This window comes from Leucopleurus acutus (genome assembly GCF_964270905.1).
Source record: "Leucopleurus acutus genome assembly, chromosome: 16".
NCBI lineage: Eukaryota > Metazoa > Chordata > Mammalia > Artiodactyla > Delphinidae > Leucopleurus > Leucopleurus acutus.
In genome coordinates, this window is record NC_139158.1 from 39,585,762 (window position 1) to 39,604,399 (window position 18,638).

Sequence of the window (18,638 nt, forward strand, 5' to 3'; positions counted from 1 at the left end):
GGCCCCAAAGCACCGCCTGCTGAAGCCCTGGCAGCCCCATCCCTGCAGAGACCCCAGAGTGACCATCCTCCTAGGCCCCAGGGCCCCTGCTGCACTGCCCCCCACCCACCTGGGGGAGGGGACACAGACCTGGATGACACAGCTACGCTTCCCTATGGAATGCCGCATCCTTCACGGCCACTACCCCAGTGGTCTCACAGATGCATTCCCTCCAGGAGGGCCCTGTGCACAGAACGTTCCTGAGAGTATTCTGGGAGTGTCATTCTAACACACGTTTGTTAAAACTTTCTCATGTAATTATACTAAATTGTATTAGATGTCCTAGTGAACAAAGTCACGAAAACCTGTAACAAGTGGAACACCCCAAAGCTATGTAACGGCAGAACTTAACTCTCCTCGCCCACCCCCCACAGAAACTTCCACGGCCTTCTCCATCCTCATACAAACACTGCAGCATTAGTTTTAGAGAGTAGAGAGATATGACTTTACTTAATTCATTAAGGTAAGAACGGCACCATATTTATTCACCCCAAATCGGGGAAAGTAAAACTGAAAGAAAGGAAAGTTCTGGGAACCAGAACTCTGGGCCTCACGTGAGTGGCATTTATTTCTGGGTTTCAAGGCCCACGAGACGGGCACGCTGACCCATACACAAAGGACTAACGTGTCCTCTGGCAAAGGCTCGAAGGCTAGAAATAATCCTTGGGGTTGTGAAATCTTAAGGCCCTAAGAGAAACTTGTCAGAGACTCAACATCTATTCTGTGAAGCCACAGGCTTCACAAGGACCACGTAGCAGTGAACTCCCGTGAGAGAGAAGCAGCCAAGGCTCCGCCCACGTAGGTGAGTCTGAAATTCCAGGTACGGCCGGGCCGGAGGCCTGGGGGAGGAACTAGGCAGCAGAAGGGCACAGCGGCCGGGGAGGGCCGGCGTCTCACTGCTCTGGGGTAACCCGGGCTCCTGCCTGGCCGGGGACACAGTGAGCACCCCAAGCGCTGTGCCCTGCAGGGACGGGGCAGCCTCCCCTGAGCGGGTGGCCTTGGCCATGGTCCTTTCCCTCCAGGTGACAGCTCCCACGGGGTCCGGGCCAGAACCCGCAGGGCTGCGGACGCATCGAGGAGAGCTAGAAACGAGACTGCTGCGTGCCAGCTCCTGACCTTCAGTGCTGACAGCTAACTCAGTGGAAAAAACCACCACGGAGCTGAACACATCCACGGGCCAATTCCGGTCTGCAGGTCATCCCTGCCCTTGGGCTGTGGGCACCCTGGTCAGAGCAAGGCCCCTGGAGCCAGGTGGTCTGGGCTTGAATCTTGGCTCAGCTCCCTCCCACCTGTGCATCCTTGGGCAAGCAACTTCACCTCTCTGAGTCTGTTTCCTCATCTGTCAAATGCGGGCAATGGCAATGTGCTGGGCACAGGGTAAGCACGGCAGAACCGATCAACAGGGCCAGGAGCACCCCACACCCTGACCCCTCCTTGGGCGGACAGCGCCCCAGTGAGGAACTTGGGTGGGGAGGCAGGGGGTGAAGCAACTCTGCCTTCCTCTGCCCCCGTAGCTGGCGCTCACGCCCCCGTGGACAGAGCGCTGGGGCCCACAGCCCCTGCTTGCACCACTGTCTTTGCACACGAGGTCAAGCGGGCAGCGCATTTAGGGAAACGAGGGGCCCTCTGCCTCCCTGGGCTCTGAGTGGAGAAGCACTCAGTGCTTGTATAACGTGCCTCAAACTCCCAAACTACGCTCCCTTTCATGACCACGCCAGGAGGCTTAATCACCTAAAATTAGACCTGTCCTGCAAAAAGGGCTGAGGAGTCTCCCCTCTCACCGTCGACAGTGGGGTCTCAGCCACCAGGGACGTGGCGCTGTTTCAGCTGCAGCCCCGCCAGGTCCGGGCCCTGGAAGCCCTGCCTGCTCGTGCCCAGCTCAGCCAAGCGACAGGGGGCGTCAGAACAGCTGCAGGGACTGCGCTCACACAGCTGTGATCGAGGGAGTTACTGCCAGGCCCTGGCACGGGCGTCAAGAGCTCCAGCTCCACTCCAGCTGCTGCTGCAGGTGCCTGGAAGCCCTGTGCAGATGGTCTCCGGACATGAAGTATGCACCGACTGTGTACCCCACAGTCTGCAAAATCCTGGAAAGGCCTGTGGGACTCCCAGCTGGGAGAGGGGAGGAGACCCCGGACACGGAATCAGGCAGCAGAGCCACAGGGCACCTGGGGAAGCAGCCACGGCAGCAACACCGGCGAGGCTTTTAACGCAGGAGATGCTTGAGCCAAACACTACCGGGTGGAGAGCAGGAAGGGGAGGGAGCGGCAGGGATGACCCGAGGCTGGTGGAGCAGAGGCAGGTGGCACTGCATGGGTCCCGGGGATCCGGGCTTCACCTCATGGGCAAAGGGGCAGTGCCTCAGGTGAGCAACGTTTGCACTTGAGGACACCCGGGGGCCAAGGCTGGAGGCAGGTCAGGGAGGAGCCCAGGGCCGGGGCTGAGAGCACCCAGTAAGCGGGGTGGCGGTGACATCCTAGGGCTCTGACAGCAGACACGGGTGGGGTCCTGGAGGCCGGAGGAGAACTCCAACGGCAAAGACGCTCACATCCCAGGGAGCGTCCAAACCGGTTCTGAAGGCCTCCGCTCACACACACAGGTGCAGGCCGAACGGCAGCCGCTGGCTCGGGACCCTGCAGGGGCGTCACCCCAACAGTGTGGGTGGGGGACCTGCACGCTCCCCCCAACAGGAAGCCAGACCCCAGCCTCGGGAAGCCCCCCAGGACATTCCCCAATCACCTGAGCCAAACTCAGGGCAAAGGCCAGGGCCCCAGGAAGGGCCCCTGAGCCTCCTGGAAGCCCAGCACTTCCCAAGCAATCGTCAGATTCAGAAACAGAGCCAAGCCCCCGACTCCTGCTGACCCCAAGTCCAGAGGGCGGCCACCGTGTCCAGAAACAAGGAACCTGGCCCACACCCCCAGCTGCACGTTCACGGACAGTGGCCGTGAAGGGTCCTCCTGAGCCTTCGAGAAAGCGACCCTTCGAGGCCCGCGATGGAAGATCCACCAAGTGCGTCAAGAGCTGGAGCTGCAGCTCCTGCCGCCCTCACAGCTGCTGGTCTGCACCACGGCGGTCCAGGGCAGCACACACGCGGCCGACCCCAAGCTGGCTCAGGCTGAAGCCCAGCACTGCCCAGGGCTTCCGGCTCCCAACAGGGTGCAGGCCTCAGACCAGCGGCTGCACTGGACCCTGGCAATGGCGTTTTAAGTGCACTGGAGCAAAGGACAAATAATGTCAAGAGCAACCCTACCTGGGGCCTTTGAATCAGGCCTTTTCATTTGGCTGGAGAAAAAAGTAATCTCTTGACAAGCTGGGAGATTGTACACATAATGACGGCTAATGGAGTTTTTAAAAAATCCTATAAATTGAATAACTGTATTTTTCTCTTTATACTTTTGCTTTTCCCCCCAAATTTTAACAAAATCAATTTTAAATCTGAAAAAAGAACTAAAACACATCACACTATTTCTTAAAGAAATACAACCCCTGGAGGGCCTTTGCACAAGCTCCTTCCTCGGGCCTGAGGGGACCAGGAGGTCTGACCTACTGCCTGCAGGAAGGACGGGGGACGTACAACCTCAGCCTCCTGCCCTGGCAGTGACGGGAGCCACAGTGCCACTCCGTTTAAGAGGAGTGAATGGAGAGCCCTGGAAGAACATCTTCCAGCAGGTTCTCTGAGACGTGACACCAGACTCGCTTCCCCAGGGGATGTTTTGTTCTTTCAAAAAGAAGAAAGGGAAAAGTTGAGTTTGAAGAACTTACATACACAGAAAGTGAAAAAAATCTCAGGAGCTCTGCAGTTTTCTTCAGAGCTTCAGACCCCGAGAAACTGAGTTAAGTTCAAAAGAGAGGCTCAAACGTAATCTCCACACCCCACCTCTGTGCCTCGGCCTGTGCGGGAGGGGCAGCTGCTGGTGGTTGAGCCTGGCGGGGGCAGGTGGAGACCCAGGCCCGGGGTCCCAACTCTCCCTTCTGGGAAGTCCTGAAACAGAGCTGAGCTTTGGTTTCTGCTGTCCTAAAACAGGTAAAAATACAAACCCACCTTAAAGGAAGTTGGGGGATAAATGCACAGAAAGAGCCCCTCCCCACACACCAGGCTGGAGCACAGTGGGGCCGGTTCCCCGGGACCCCGGCCTCAGGCACAGCAGCCCGCAGGGCACAAAGGATGTGGGGGGCGGGGGGTGGGGACAGCAGGAGGCAGGGGTACAGCTACTGTCCAGTCACACGGCTCAAGATGAGGCCCTGTGGGCCACAGACACCCCGACTGAAGGTCTCCTGGTGGGTCTGGCCCCTGTCCTGTTACATTACAGGACACGACCCTATTCCTGCATCTCCCGGGGTCCAGCAGCGGCAGGAGGCCTCTCACAGCACGGAGCTGACACCCCTAGGATGCCGCCAGGTCCCGGATGCAGGAACTACCTTTGTCTCTCACCTGACCTCAGTCACCACCATCTGCTGGGTGCCCAGGGGCTGGGGCAGCCCAAGAAGCACTGGCCACTTCCCTTCCTCAACCTGCGCCCCCGAAGGAGCAGTTCTCTCTGCGGCTCAGAGGATGCTCCGGGCCCTGAGGTCAGGGCTGGGCTCCCTCCTGGCGCCCGAAGGGGTGGGACCTCCACTTTGGTACGAGGAGGGCCTGTTTCTTCAACTCACAGACAAAGAATGGCGTTTTGGTTTCTCTTCCATTAACAAGAATACGTGTGACAGAAAAACTGGAAAATGCAGAAGGGTGAAGGGAAGAAAATAAAATTCACCTACAGTCCTCCCCGCAAAGATGGCTTTTCTGCCCCGTGGACCTGTGAGCGCATCGGACTCAGCTGTCGTGGGATCGTGCGGGCCGGTCTGAGGGTAGGTACCTCCACCTCCTGGAGGCTGGCTGGGCCCTGACGTGATGGCCTCTGGCCCCTGGTAGATGGCCCGCGTCCGTGTTAAGAGCCAGGGTCTGGCATGATGCTGGGCACAGAGTCCAAGAGGCGGGCTCCCCGGCCTCAGCCTCGCTCGGCAGTGATGCCCGCAAACCAAGCCCCCGTGGCAGCATAAGTCCCAGGGCTTGGGCCCAACTCAGTTTCCAGAAGGTGCCTCCTGTCTGGCCCAAGTCTGGGCATCCAGGTCCCCAGGCCTGGCCCGCACTGTGTTTGCGTGGACTCCCTTCCAGGAGCTGAGGAACGGCCCTGCCGAGAAGGTCCCAAACCACCCCCATGTCCGCTTGCTTCCTGGGCAAGAAGCGTGCTTTCCTGATGAACATGAATACTCGCCGCGGTGGCCCTCGGAGAACAAACCAGCAGAGGCCTGGACGGTGCAGCCGACTCGGAAGCTTCCGTTCTGGAAGTTTCCACTTCGTTATGATTCCGTGAATCCCCTCTTCTCCAGACACTGGGAAAAGAATCCGTCCTTCTGTCTCAAAACCAAGTGTTTTCTCGTAGTCCACACCTGGGCTCCTGACGGCCCTGAAATCGCCCCCATCTCCACGGGGCCACGTGAGCACCGAGGTCAGGTTGGGGGGGCGCTCACGTGGGCCCATCACCGCGGGAACCGTCCGCTGCACCAGGCCTCCAGAGGGTAAGGCAGATAGAGCTTGTCTTCCTAAATTAAAAAAGCACCCGCCTTTGGACTTAGCAGTTACCTATCTAGGAATTTATGTTACAGAGATACTCACCCAGTGATACATGTACACCACTGTAGCATTAATTTCAGCAGCAGAAGAATGGCACACTGCTTCGTGGCATTTAAATAAATGACGTTATGGTCACACCGTGGGCTACGATGCAGCTGAAAGCGGCAGCCCCAGGGTGTACTGAGGAATAAAGGAGGCAAGTCCGTCTCTGCAACGCAGGCCCGCTGCGTGTGCCGTGTGATGAGCGGGGCATCTCCGGGGGCCCCCCGGGAGGTCGGCGGTGGCTGTGATGGAGTGGAGAGGCAGACTCTCAATTCTTACCTTCCAAGCTTCCATACTGTTTGAATTTTGTTTGCTGGAAGCACGCATTTACACAATAAATTTAAGAAAGGATTAGGAAGGTGGGTGTCCATGTCAAGTCTGGTCAGACCTGTCACACAGCCTCAATTTGCTCCTGTAGGAAGATCAGATCAGAAGTTCCGGAATAGCTCCAACTCGGGCCTGCGGAAGCGTGTCCTGTGCCCGCTCTCCTCTGGGGCTCCTGTCAGCGGAGGCCCTGCTGGGACAACCGGGTGTCAGGACAACTGCGGGAGCCACCCCAGCTCCAGGGCTGCTCTTGCTGCTGACATGCCACGTGTGTGGGCTAGCCACAGGCTCTGGGAGCTCTCTCACGGCTTCCGTGATGTGCGGGGCGACGGGGAGCTCACTCCCACCCCACTCAGGACACAGACAGAACAAAGACGGAGGAACTCCTGACGCCACCACAGGGCTGCAAAGACAAGTCCATTTTCACGGGGCCTCCTGCAAGGTGACCCAAGAGGCCCCCTCATTCCCGATGGCTCTTGTTTAGAAAAGCTTTGTCCAGTAGAACCTTCTGTGCTGATGGAGATGGTCTTCATCTGCACTGTCCAAACAGGTAGCCACTGGCCCTGTGGAACTACTGAGACCTTGAGTGCGGTTTTCACTCTGACCTTTTGATTGATTTGAATGTTAATTGGCCCCACGTGACCAGCAGCTCCCGTACTGGTCAGCACAGCCCCAGAACCTAGCTCTCTGGTGCCAACGGTTAAACCTCGTGGCCCTGGACCCTCCCCTGCCCGAGCCCGGGTCCCCTCCCCCAAGCTCCCTCCCAGGTCTGCTCCGCACCAGCGACACAGACCCCCCCCAGCCATCTTCCTCATCCCCGCGGCATGGTCATCAGGACACCTCACCCCCCAAGGCATTCACACCTCCAGGCCCCTGAGTTTCTGGATGCCCAGGGCCAGCCAGCCAGTGGGGATCTGTCCACAGTTCCCTCGAGGGTGTACCCGTGGCCCTGAAGAAATGGAGTGTGCAGCCCCCAAACCGACTGAGTCCTGGCTGGCAGGCAAGGAGGTCAAGGGCAGGCAGCCAGGGGTCAAGGGAGGAGCACGGAACACGAGGTGTAACTAAGTGAAGGGAACGCGGCCTGCTTCTCACTGGGCAGTGCGGCCACAGGGGCCAAAAGCTCGATGTGAGTCAGATGAACTGGACCCCAAGCTCCACAAACAAGCTGTGACTGCAAGGGCAGTGTGGGCCGGTTCCATGAGCCACGGGAAAGGCCGAGCCACCCGTCCACACCCGTCCTCGTACCCTCAACCACCATGGCTGTGGCGGACATGGCTCAGCGGGGAATGCGGGGCAGTCAGAGCGACAGGTTCACTCTGCCCTCGGGAAGCAGTCCTGCACAGGCGCAGCTGCAAGGCTGCGCGAAGCCAAGCCCTTAAAGAAAGAGCCCACCTCCCTTTCCTGCCCCCACCCTCAGGAGACTCGGGGCCCTGACCACCGCTGCAACAGCACCGGCATCTCCGGGGAGCCGCTTAGACATGCAGCACCTCGGGCCTCGCTGGGAACCACTGAGTCTTTATCTTAACAAGACCCTGCACGTCATCAAAGCCTGAGAAGCCCTGCCCTGGGGGGATTTCCACGGAGACGGTGGGGGTGGGGTGGGAGGGCAGCGGCGGACAGGGGCCTGCATCCACTTCGAGGGTCCACCAACCGTGGGAAAATGGGGGAAAGCACATGGGGCACGTCCAGGAAAATGAAAAACCGCAAGCATATCCCCCACATTTCCAACTCTTCAGGGTTGAAGACAAGCAATTCACCGCTCAGGTGTCACATCACCCGCAGGCCACCCGGTGTGGCTGCGCTCTCTCTGCGGTCTGTCCGTGTGCTACGTGGCTGGCCGTGTGGCCCAGCGCCCCGCCCTTTGTGATTTTCTCCCTGCAACCTCGGAGTCACGGCCTCCTGCCACATGAGTTGATCAGTACTAATTTCAGTACTAACATCTTTCCTATTTTCTAGGGTTTGATTTCTTTTTACGTTAACTCCAATATGATACACACCTGACATTTTCACAGGGACTAAGCAGACCCTTCCAAACCTTAAACATCCTGCCTAGGATCACTGCCTTGACCCGTCCCCTCCCCGCCCTGAAGCGCAGGTGAGATACAGTCTAGTTAGGACCACTCTCTTCCCTGACCTGCTGGCCTCAGTCCAGCACCCTACTGTAATTACAATAGTTTGGGACTGTGTTCACACATCAGACAGAACCGGCCTTCCAATAGCCACTTAAAAGTCTATTCAGTATTCTTACTTATTCTTCCCTCCGGGGGGCCTTTTAAGCCCACTGAAATTTTGGCAGGAAGAATAATAAACTACCAAGTTAACCTGGGAGTGGCCATCATTTTATCTGCCATATTTAATCTTTCTCACCCTGAATCATGGTATTTTTTCTGTTCAAATTTCCTCTTATACCACCTCAGGCGAGCTGCTCTGTGGGTTCACACAGGTCGTTAAGTTAGGTCTTCCTCCCAACAAGGTTCTTTATTACCTGCAAATTAGGACAATTTTGCCTTCCTTTCTAATATTATCATGTTTCTGTTTCATACCTTACTTCAATGGCCAAAGCCCTACACAGTAACGATGACCACAGGAAGCTCTAGTCTGAACACACCTGATGCGCGAGAAGCCAGAGAACACGCAGCTCTCACCTGCATCCCCGTCTTCTGCCTCGAATGCCCTCCTCCCAGGGTCAAGTGGAGCATCACCGTGAAGAGAGGGCAGCGTGCTCTCCCTCCGCCACGGAGTCAGGGTTGAGGCTGAGCGCCTGGGTTTTCAAAGGGCCTGAGAGGCTGACATGGCCTGTGGGGCAAGGTGGGCCAGTCCCTGACCCTCACATGGGACAAGTGTTGCCTGAGTAAATGTCCCCCCAGAAGTTGGGGCGGAGGAAACAGCAAAGCAGATACAACTTCACAGAGGGAAAAAACGTAGGGCCCTGCCTACCTGGCACAGGTCCAAACGTTTCAAAGCCCCTAATGTACCTCACCAAGACAAATGCAATTAATTTTCCAAATCAACTAATGGCTAATCTAAGAAAGAAAGAAATCTAGAGAGAAAGAGAAGAAGAGAGAGAGAGAGAAAGGGAGGGAGGGAGGAAGAAAACATCAGACTACTGTATCAAGTGAGTGATGAATATGAAACAGGAACTCGCGGGCCCAATTTCTACAGTAATCCGTACTAAAAAGATAATGAACGTTCATGTTCTACATTATCTAATATATGTATCTGATACATAATGTCTATTTTAATGTGCTATTAATGCTCCATTACATAACGGGGGTGGGGGGTAGCGAAGAGGGAAAACTGGGAGGCAGGGGTGTGGATGCCACTGTTTCTCAGAAACGTCATCCTACTGCTACTCATGCAACAAACATCTAGAAAAGAACAAAGCTATGCTAAAGCACCAGGTGAGGTAAGAACGCAGAACAGGCCGACAGAACGCAGCCAGACGTTTGAGAAAGACTGCAAGACACGGAACTGTCCTAGACTGGGTGGTGGATGGAGTCACTGCTCCTAATTCCTCACCCCTCCTCAACTCACACCTTTTCCCAGGTCACTCCGCAGTCCCTCCCACTGGGGACAGTAGACTTCCTGCCCCTTGACTCAGGCTCAGTCTCATGGCCTGCTCTAGCCAACAGGATGCTGGTTTGAGCAGTGCCCTTTCACAGCTCTGCCAAAACCATGGGAGGGCCTCTGCCCTCGAGAGTCACTGATGCCTCGGCCAGGGCCCCAGAAGTAACACATAGAAGAGACCTATGTTCAACCTGCAGCAGGAGCTGAACCAGTTAAACTGCAGCATGAAGCAGAGCCACCAGCCGAGATAACCCCAACCAGTCAACCTCCAGCCAAGTCAACAGAAACATGAGCAGGAATAAACGACTGACACTGTGAGACCCTGAATTCTGGGATGTTTGTTATGCAGCCATGTGGCGATAGCTGACTGATACAGATGGCTTCCCCAAAGGGAATCCATAAGCCACTTAAAGACTGCTTTTCCCTCCAAAGTCATAAAGAAATCAAAGCTACTCACCAGGCTCCCCTTTCTTCTTAGACCCAGACTTCTTCTTCACAGGAGCTTCTTGCTTTTGTGCCTCCTGGCTCTGGACCATATCTGCATTTTTGCCCTGCATAGGAGCTGACTCTGCCTTTTTACCCTGGTTGGCAGATGCATCCACCTTTTTGCCCTGGTTGGGGGACCCTTCTGACTTTCTGCCCTGGTTCAAGGTTCCCTCTGCCTTTTTGCCTTGATTGGGGGCCCCCCCTTCTGCTTTTTTCCCCTGGTTTGCAACACCCTCCGCCTTTGTGCCCTGATTAGCAACCGAATCTGCCTTTTTGCCCTGATTCTGGCCCCCCTCCGCTTTCCTGCCCTGGTTGGGGGTTCCCTCTGCCTTCTTCCCCTGGTTCTGGGCCCCCTCTCCCTTCTTGCCCTGGTTCTGGGGCCCCTCTGTCTTCTTGCCCTGGTTGGGGGCCCCCTCTGTCTTCTTGCCCTGGTTCTGGGCCCCCTCTCCCTTCTTGCCCTGGTTCTGGGGCCCCTCTGTCTTCTTGCCCTGGTTGGGGGCCCCCTCTGTCTTCTTGCCCTGGTTGGGGGCCCCCTCTGTCTTCTTGCCCTGGTTCTGGGCCCCCTCTGTCTTCTTGCCCTGGTTGGGGGTCCCCTCTGTCTTCTTGCCCTGGTTCTGGGTCCCCTCTGTCTTCTTGCCTTGGTTGGGGGCTCCCTCTGCCTTCTTGCCCTGGTTGGGGGCCCCCTCTGTCTTCTTGCCCTGGTTGGGGGTCCCCTCTGCCTTCCTGCCCTGGTTGGGGGCCCCCTCTCCCTTCTTGCCCTGGTTGGGGGCCCCCTCTCCCTTCTTGCCCTGGTTGGGGGCCCCCTCTGTCTTCCTGCCCTGGTTGGGGGCACCCTCTGTCTTCTTGCCCTGGTTCTGGGCCCCCTCTGCCTTCCTGCCCTGGTTGGGGGCCTCCTCTGTCTTCTTGCCCTGGTTGGGGGTCCCCTCTGTCTTCTTGCCCTGGTTGGGGGCCCCCTCTCCCTTCTTGCCCTGGTTCTGGGCCCCCTCTGTCTTCTTGCCCTGGCTCTGGGCCCCCTCTGTCTTCTTGCCCTGGTTCTGGGCCCCCTCTGTCTTCCTGCCCTGGTTGGGGGTCCCCTCTGTCTTCTTGCCCTGGTTGGGGGCCCCCTCTGTCTTCTTGCCCTGGGTGGGGGCCCCCTCTGTCTTCTTGCCCTGGGTGGGGGCCCCCTCTGTCTTCTTGCCCTGGGTGGGGGCCCCCTCTGTCTTCTTGCCCTGGGTGGGGGCCCCCTCTCCCTTCTTGCCCTGGTTCTGGGTCCCCTCTCCCTTCTTGCCCTGGTTCTGGGCCCCCTCTGCCTTCCTGCCCTGGTTGGGGGCCCCCTCTCCCTTCTTGCCCTGGTTCTGGGCCCCCTCTGCCTTCTTGCCCTGCATAGCACTGGTGGCAGAGGCACTGCCCTTGGCACCCACTGGGGACACAACCACCATAGGGACCTCCTTGGGAGCGGCTTCCAAAATGGCAGCCTTTGAGGCAAGAACCTGGATGGAATTTACTACAGAACTGACTGCTGGTTCCACCTTTGCCACTTTTTTCTCCTTCTTCTTTTTGTCCTTAGGGGAAGAAGCCGGCTTCTCCTGGGGCATGGCTGGTACCGTGGCTACAGGGGGAATGACCACGGGGGACTGGACGGGGGTTGGAGCCACTGCCACTGCAGGCGCCCGCACTGCGTCCTTGGGGAGGATGGTCACGTTGGGGCCTGGCTCATGGTCAGGTATCTTCCCGTTGGGTTTCTCGTCCTTTTTCTTGGTCTTTCCTTTCTTCTCCACTGTTTTCTCCTTCTTTTTCTTCTCCACTTTATGGTGGTGAGTCTTCGCCATCTCCCTGCGCTGGTTGGCTAGAGCTTCTTCATACGACGTCTCCTTCATGGAGAACGTCGACACCAGGAAGATGCCGATGGCGGAAACAACCATGAATCCACCAAAGACCACAACCCCCAAGGTCTGGGTGTCGTAAATATCCATCCTGGCTTGCTTTCCTTTCACCTGCCAAATACATACATGTCAATTATTTTTTGTAGAAACTGAGGTATTCAACAAGCACCAACCCCACCCCTAACACCTGACTTACGGTTTCACTAATTCTTCAGACTGATAAAGTGAAGGAAGAAACAAACTCAGGCCATCTCCGATGTCACCCATTCTCCCCGCCCCCTTCAGAAGTGAGCAACTCTTACGTAAGATATTCCATTAGTGCCGGGACATACGAAGCCATGGAGAGACAGCAGCGAGGAGCTCTATAATCAGGGCACATAACACCCGGGAGACTCAGATGCCATGCTCCCAGTTCACGATGTTCCCCACGGCAGGGGTCAAAGATGCACATGAGCACAAGCACCGGCCAGGTGTGAGACAATTGGGAGTAGTGAGGACTGTGGCAAACTGCCCCACTACATTAGGGCCAGGTGACGCCCAGCCACAGCTGATTACTGTAGACATGCGGGCACCGTGTTGAGAGATCTTTCGCTTTCTCACATTAGGACAGAAAATTTTTTTTTGCTTAACGTGAAGTTGACTGATTTTAAAAATACCATGTGAGTCAAACCAAACACGGCTGCCGGCTCTCAGCCACAGCGTCCAGGCCAGCAGGCCCTTGCGAGCCATCTGACTCTGCTGCCTCCATTTCCTCCAGTGCTGATAAACACAGCTACCCAGGGCCAAAGATGAGAACCCACGCATTACAATCCGGAAAGGTGATCAAAAGTTGGTGAGGAAAAATGGCCTTTAGCCAGTGATAGCTCCGAAGAGCTATGCAACCTGCAAACTTGCACATTAGGAAACAGGAAATACCAGTCTTGGGAAGCCGACCAAGTAAGACTCCAGGTTTGGAATTTCACATCCAGAGGCTGCAAAGAGGGAGGAGGACAGTGTCACCAGGTCCACTCCTCGCCCTGGGGAGGGGACCCTTTGCCTGATGACAAACTCCCAATCAAGAGGATGAACCACCCCTTCTTGCTGGCTGGGGACCAAAGTCCATAGGGTCAGAGGTGGCCAGGTCCACACCCATCAGCTGTCAGCCGGGCTAAATCTGACTTCAGTGAGAAACTCCAACAGGCTCATTTCTTGGATACATTCAACTTTTATCAACTAATATTGATGCTACTACAATCATATTCCAGTCCCCTGAACTGGGGAGTGAGAAACAGCTCCCCCAGGAGGACAAGCAGTGGACCTGAGAAGGGAACGCAATGGTGAGGTGGGGGAGGAAGGCAGCAAGGGGGAGAGCTGAACAGCCCCCGGGTCCCCAGAGCACAGTTTCTCCGTCTTTCTACAGAACCCTTGCGGGAAGAGGGTGGAACGCGCTCTGCTCTCCACGGTGGTAAGTCCCTCAGCTGCGGCTGTGACACTTACTTCACCCAGACTGTCGCCGGGCCTGCAGCTCCAGGTCAAGCTCCACATTCCACTCCTCAGGCCCGAGGTGGACTCCTGGGGCAGCGGGTTCTGACCCCGGGCCATGGGTTCTGGCAGCGAGATACACAGCCAGGGCCCCTCACACATGACAGTCAGGAGAGGTCACCCCACACGAGCCCTTCGGGATCCTCGCAGCCAAGTGTGCAAAAGGCCTGGAGGGGGGTCCCGTGGGTGGGAGGACAGGGACAAGAAGCTGGAACGTTCCAGGCCCCGTTCTAACCCCGCTGCTTGGAGGGCGTCCACCAACTGAAACTCCGGGTCCTCACAAGCACCCCTCAGAACTTCGCCAACATGGACACGTTTCAGGTACAAAGCAACACCATAATCACTATATCCATCCTATTCAGATGACAAAAACCCTTTGACCTTCTGTACAGCACAGGGAACTCTACTCAATGCTCTGTAATGACCTACATGGAAAAAGAATCTGAAAAAGAATGGATACAAAACTCCTTTGAAACACCCCTTCTCCAGAGGCAGCACCACGCCAGGGGCCCGGGTCACCCCGGCTGAGGGTCCGTAAGCCCCGGGTGGCGTCCCCAACAAGCCCTGGAGGTCGGGTCCCCTGGAGTCCCAGGGCCACCACCCCCACGATGGGCACCTGCCCCCCACCGTGGGCTGTGCAGATGTGTGGTTTGGTTAGAAAAGCCACGGTTGAAAAGTCAGCTTTGACTCTCAAGTTAGGCAAACACGGGATACAAAAATATATTCTCTGTCAGGGGCAGAGTGGAGAAAAGCCAGCTGGGAGAGCACTTCCCTCCGTAGTGGACAGACAGATATCTGAGTCCATCACAGATGTGTCTTCCCAGCTTTGCAGGACCGCTGCTCCAGAAAGAAATTGTATCCCCACCACTAACTCCTGAGTATGAGTTTCTTTGAAAGGACGCTTTCACAGGAAGATGATAAGCCCTAGATTTGTGGTAACTCAGTGAAACAGTGAAGGCTCAGGACACATCACCATCACCACGGACAGCCAAGAAGTCGAGGTGGGAGCCGCCTTCCCGCTGCCCCGCAGAGTCAGCTCCTGCTCGAGGGGCGGGAGTACCATCCGTGCTCACAGGCACAGCAAAGCCAGCGATGCCTCAAGGACGCTCTCAAGGTCAGCCTTCAAGGTCGGCCTTCTGGCGCTTCGCTTCTGAAATCCCCACCATGGTAAAAGGCCCCCAGAGGGAATCTCCCGCAGGGTTTCCCCAAGGGCCGTGCCCAGGAGGGCAAAGAATCTGGCCAACCGTGCCACTGCATCCTGTGTGGGCTGACCACAAAGAACCTGCACTCCGTCAATCCCGGAAACCTCTATGAAATGCGCACTCTTATTTACTATGGCCAGTCCGCTTAGAGTGCAAAGCAGAAAGGTGAAGGCCTGCCAGGGCAGGGGGCAGAAGACTCCCCCGAGGCTCGGGGACTGCTCCCAGGCTTGGCCGGCTGACATGCCCTGGGCCACCTCGGGGCTCCTCAGAGAATGGCTTTCCTCTGCTCCTGGGAGTAAGGACTCGGGAACAGAAGTTAAGTGGACGCCCCAGGCACGGACTACATTTGCTGATTCGTGTGGCCTGACCTGGCTTGTCCAGTCTGGCCAGTTCAGTCCAACTTGGCAATGGGGATTTGGGGACGTTTTGCGAAAAGGGCCCTCAACAGCACCGCTGGGGCGGGGTCTCATCACTCTCCAGCTGCTCCTCAGGGGTCACGTGTGGGCACTTGGAGAAGCCATGGCAGGGGAGCGAGACGAAGCCTCCCAACTGAGCCCAAGCCCCATTTCCTGGGCGGTAGGTGACTTACCAGGAAGGTACAACCCAAAACACAACGACAATAAAATGGAGACACTAGCAGATGCAGCTGCATCAGGATCACTGTCTCCTTGTTTTTGTAAATATTATGAAATATTTCAAATATACGGAAGATTAAGAAAAATATCATGAACGTCCATTTACCTGCCACCCAGGTTTAGCAAATCCAAACATCTTTCCCCATTTACTTTAGATACATATATGTAGTATCTCATCCTTCTCTCCAGAGAGAACCAATACTCAGAATGCCACCACTTCCACACGCGTGCGTGTGTGCTTACACATGTCCAGCACCGCTACGGTGAGGGCTGCGTGAGACACCACTGCGGGCATCACCTGGCAGCATTTCATCCTCTAGGACACACCGCAGGGCCCAGGGCTGCTCCCCCAGGGCAGTGCCGCGAGCTCTGCCCTCTGCGGCCCGCACCATCTCCTCCTGCACTCACACCCGGATGCGGCCCCACGTGCCTCCCATGGTGAGCTGCCCTTCATGCTGCTTCCACGACATTGTCTGCGCATACCCTTGGCCCATTTTCTAAAGGGTTGTCTTTTTCCCTCATTTGTAGGTGCCCTTTACACATTTGGATATTAACCATTTGTATCCAAGTCTGCGGTTTCTTTTTCAACCAATTTTGTTTGAAAAATTGTTTCACTGTTTTGTTTCACAGTGTTTTCTTGTTTCATTGCTACCACCCCAGAGTCAAAGAGAACCTGTTTCCTTTTTCTTTTTTTAAGGAAAAATCTGTTGCTATCCTTTAAATCTAAATAATTACTCAGTTGTGTTGGAGAAAGGCAACGCATTCCTAGGAGTCAAAACGCAAAAGGAACAAAGGGGTTGATACCGAGTGAAAACCTCCCTTACACCCCTGACTCTCAGCCACCCAGGTTCCAACCACTGGGAGAGAAGTCCTTTCACTGTTTATTTCCTTCTACAAACTTCAGAACACTTTTCATAGCTGGGTTTCTAATCACCTGGGATCTACTCTGGCATAGGAAAGGAAACAGGGTCAGCTTCCCCCACGGCTTCAGTTACCCAGCGCCCCTTCCGGACTGGTCCATCCCCGCCACCCCCCGACTTTTACAGCCTCCTCTGTCCCATCTGGTTTGCAGTACACGTGGATCCCTCCTCACCAGACTCACACTTTGTTCCACCTAAATGTTATTTACGCCCTGCGTCAATACTACATTTTGGTCTATGCATCCCTTCCAAAAATTCTACTGGAACTTTTATTTGAAACACACTGAATTTACAGGTGAACATGGGGAGAGCCGATGCTGTATACTATGGGAGCTGTCGGTGAATGGAGCGTGTAGCACTCCACTTATTTCAATGTTCTTTTATACTTGCAGGGAGCTTTTATGATCTTCTCTATAGAAGTCTTACACATCTTTTTTGTTGTTGTTAAGGTTATTGCTATTTTTAAATGTACTAGAAAAAGATATCTTTTTCTTTTTCTAGCTACAGACAACCAGCAAAGTTATTCATTTTTGCGTGTGTGTCGTTTACCCAAATATTAAGCTAAACTCTCATCAAATCCAGGAGTTTGTGGATTCTCTTCAAGAAAAATCACCTATGAAAAGAGTAATTTCTTGCTTTCTAATCCACACCATCGCTTCTCTCTCGTCTCACAGAGCCGGCTCCAGGCTCGCTGGTCTCACGGCCAAGTCTCCACTTCTGATCCTTCACTGTTAGATGCTGTGTTGACTGTAGGCTTTTGGTAGAAACCTTTGATCAGGTTAAGCTATCTTACGTTCCTAGTTACCTTTCCTTTTTTAATAGGGTATTTTAGCAAATGCTTTCTCTTTACCACTTGACATTTAATCTGAATTGGATTGAATTAAAAGAATATATTCTAATGTTAACTCACAGGTGGTTCTGATGGTGTAAACACTTCTTGACGGTGGGTCTTTTCTTTTCTAATCCCTCACTAGATTTGGTCTGTTCACATTTTTATGTGGGATTCGGGTGGCTGTGCTGTCAAGCGGGGCAAGTCAGAGCTCATTCTCAGACTGTTCTTACGCAGTCTTGGTAGCAAGGTCACTTCAGTCCTGTAAGATGAGCTACAGAGAATCTCTTTTCCTCCATCCTTTGTAGGTTCACAAGAACTTGCCTGTAAAACTGTCAGAATCTGGTTTTTCGAGATCTGTTCTTGGAGGGGGGAGAGTGGGTAGAGAGCTGATTTTTCTTTAACTGAAGTATAGTTGCTGTATATTATATAAGTTACAGGTATACAGTACAGTGATTCACAATTTTGAAAGGTTTTTAAAGTATAAACCTACTCCATTTATAGTTATTATAAAATATTGGCTATACTCCCCATGTTGTACAATAGACCCCTGTAGCTTATTTTATATCTAATAGTTTGTGCCTCTTAATCTCCTACCCCTCTCCCGCCCCTCCTCGCTTCCCTCTCCCCACTGGCAACCACTAGTTTGTTCTCTATACTGTGAATCTGCTTCTTTTTTGTTATATTCACTAGTTTGTTGTATTTTTTAGATTCCACATATAAGTGACATCATATGGTATTTTTCTTTCTCTGTCTGACTTATTTCACTTCGCACAATACCTTCTAGGTTCACCCATGTTGTCGCAAACGGCAAAATTTCATTCTTTTTTATGGCTGAGTAGTATTCCATCATATACGTGTATACATAAATATATATGCGATATATATATCACATCTTCTTTTATTCATTCATCTGTCGATGGACATTTAGGTTGTTTCCATGTCTTGGCTATTATAAATAGTGCTGCTATGAACACTGGGGTGCATGTATATTTCTGAATTAGTGTTTTTGTTTTTTTCAGATATATACTCAGGAGTAGGAGTGCTGGGTCATATTGTAGTTCTATTTTTAGTTTTTTGAGGAACCTCCACACTGTTCTGTTTTCCACAGTGGCTGCACTAATTTACATTCCCACCAACAGTGTATGAAGGTTCCCTTTGGCAGAGAGCTGATTTTTAATTGTTATTTCAATTTCAATGATGATTGCAGAACCAGCTTTTGGGTTTGCGATCCAATCTATATAATTAATTTTCATTATTCCTTCCTCCAACTTCTATTGGTTTATACTGTTCTAACTTCTTGACATGAACCTCCATGATCATGGATTTATCAGTTTCTCCTGGAAATCTGTTCATTTGTGCTTTATTTGGAGGGCATCTTATTAGGTGAATATAAGATCAGAATTGTTACATCTTTCTGATAAAGTGCCTACTATTTTTTCCTTTATTATAAAGTGATTTTTTTTTTTTTTTTTTTGGCGGTACGTGGGCCTCTCACTGCTGTGGCCCCTCCCGTTGCGGAGCACAGGCTCCGGACGCGCAGGCTCAGCGGCCGTGGCTCACAGGCCTAGCTGCTCCGCGGCCTGTGGGATCTTCCCGGACC

At 54.1% G+C, this 18,638-nt stretch overlaps 1 protein-coding gene across 3 annotated transcripts in view; it reads right to left on the bottom strand.

Moving 5' to 3' along the window:
* The window catches only part of RRBP1 (ribosome binding protein 1), a 59,049-nt gene that overhangs the window by 25,863 nt on the left and 14,548 nt on the right, over positions 1–18,638 (bottom strand). For all 3 annotated transcript variants that reach the window (XM_082857018.1, XM_082857017.1, XM_082857016.1), the window contains exon 2: positions 10,038–12,039. In XM_082857018.1, the coding sequence (XP_082713144.1) occupies positions 10,038–12,018 (1,981 nt within the window). In that variant the 5' untranslated portion in view covers positions 12,019–12,039. The remainder of the gene's footprint in view (positions 1–10,037; positions 12,040–18,638) is intronic.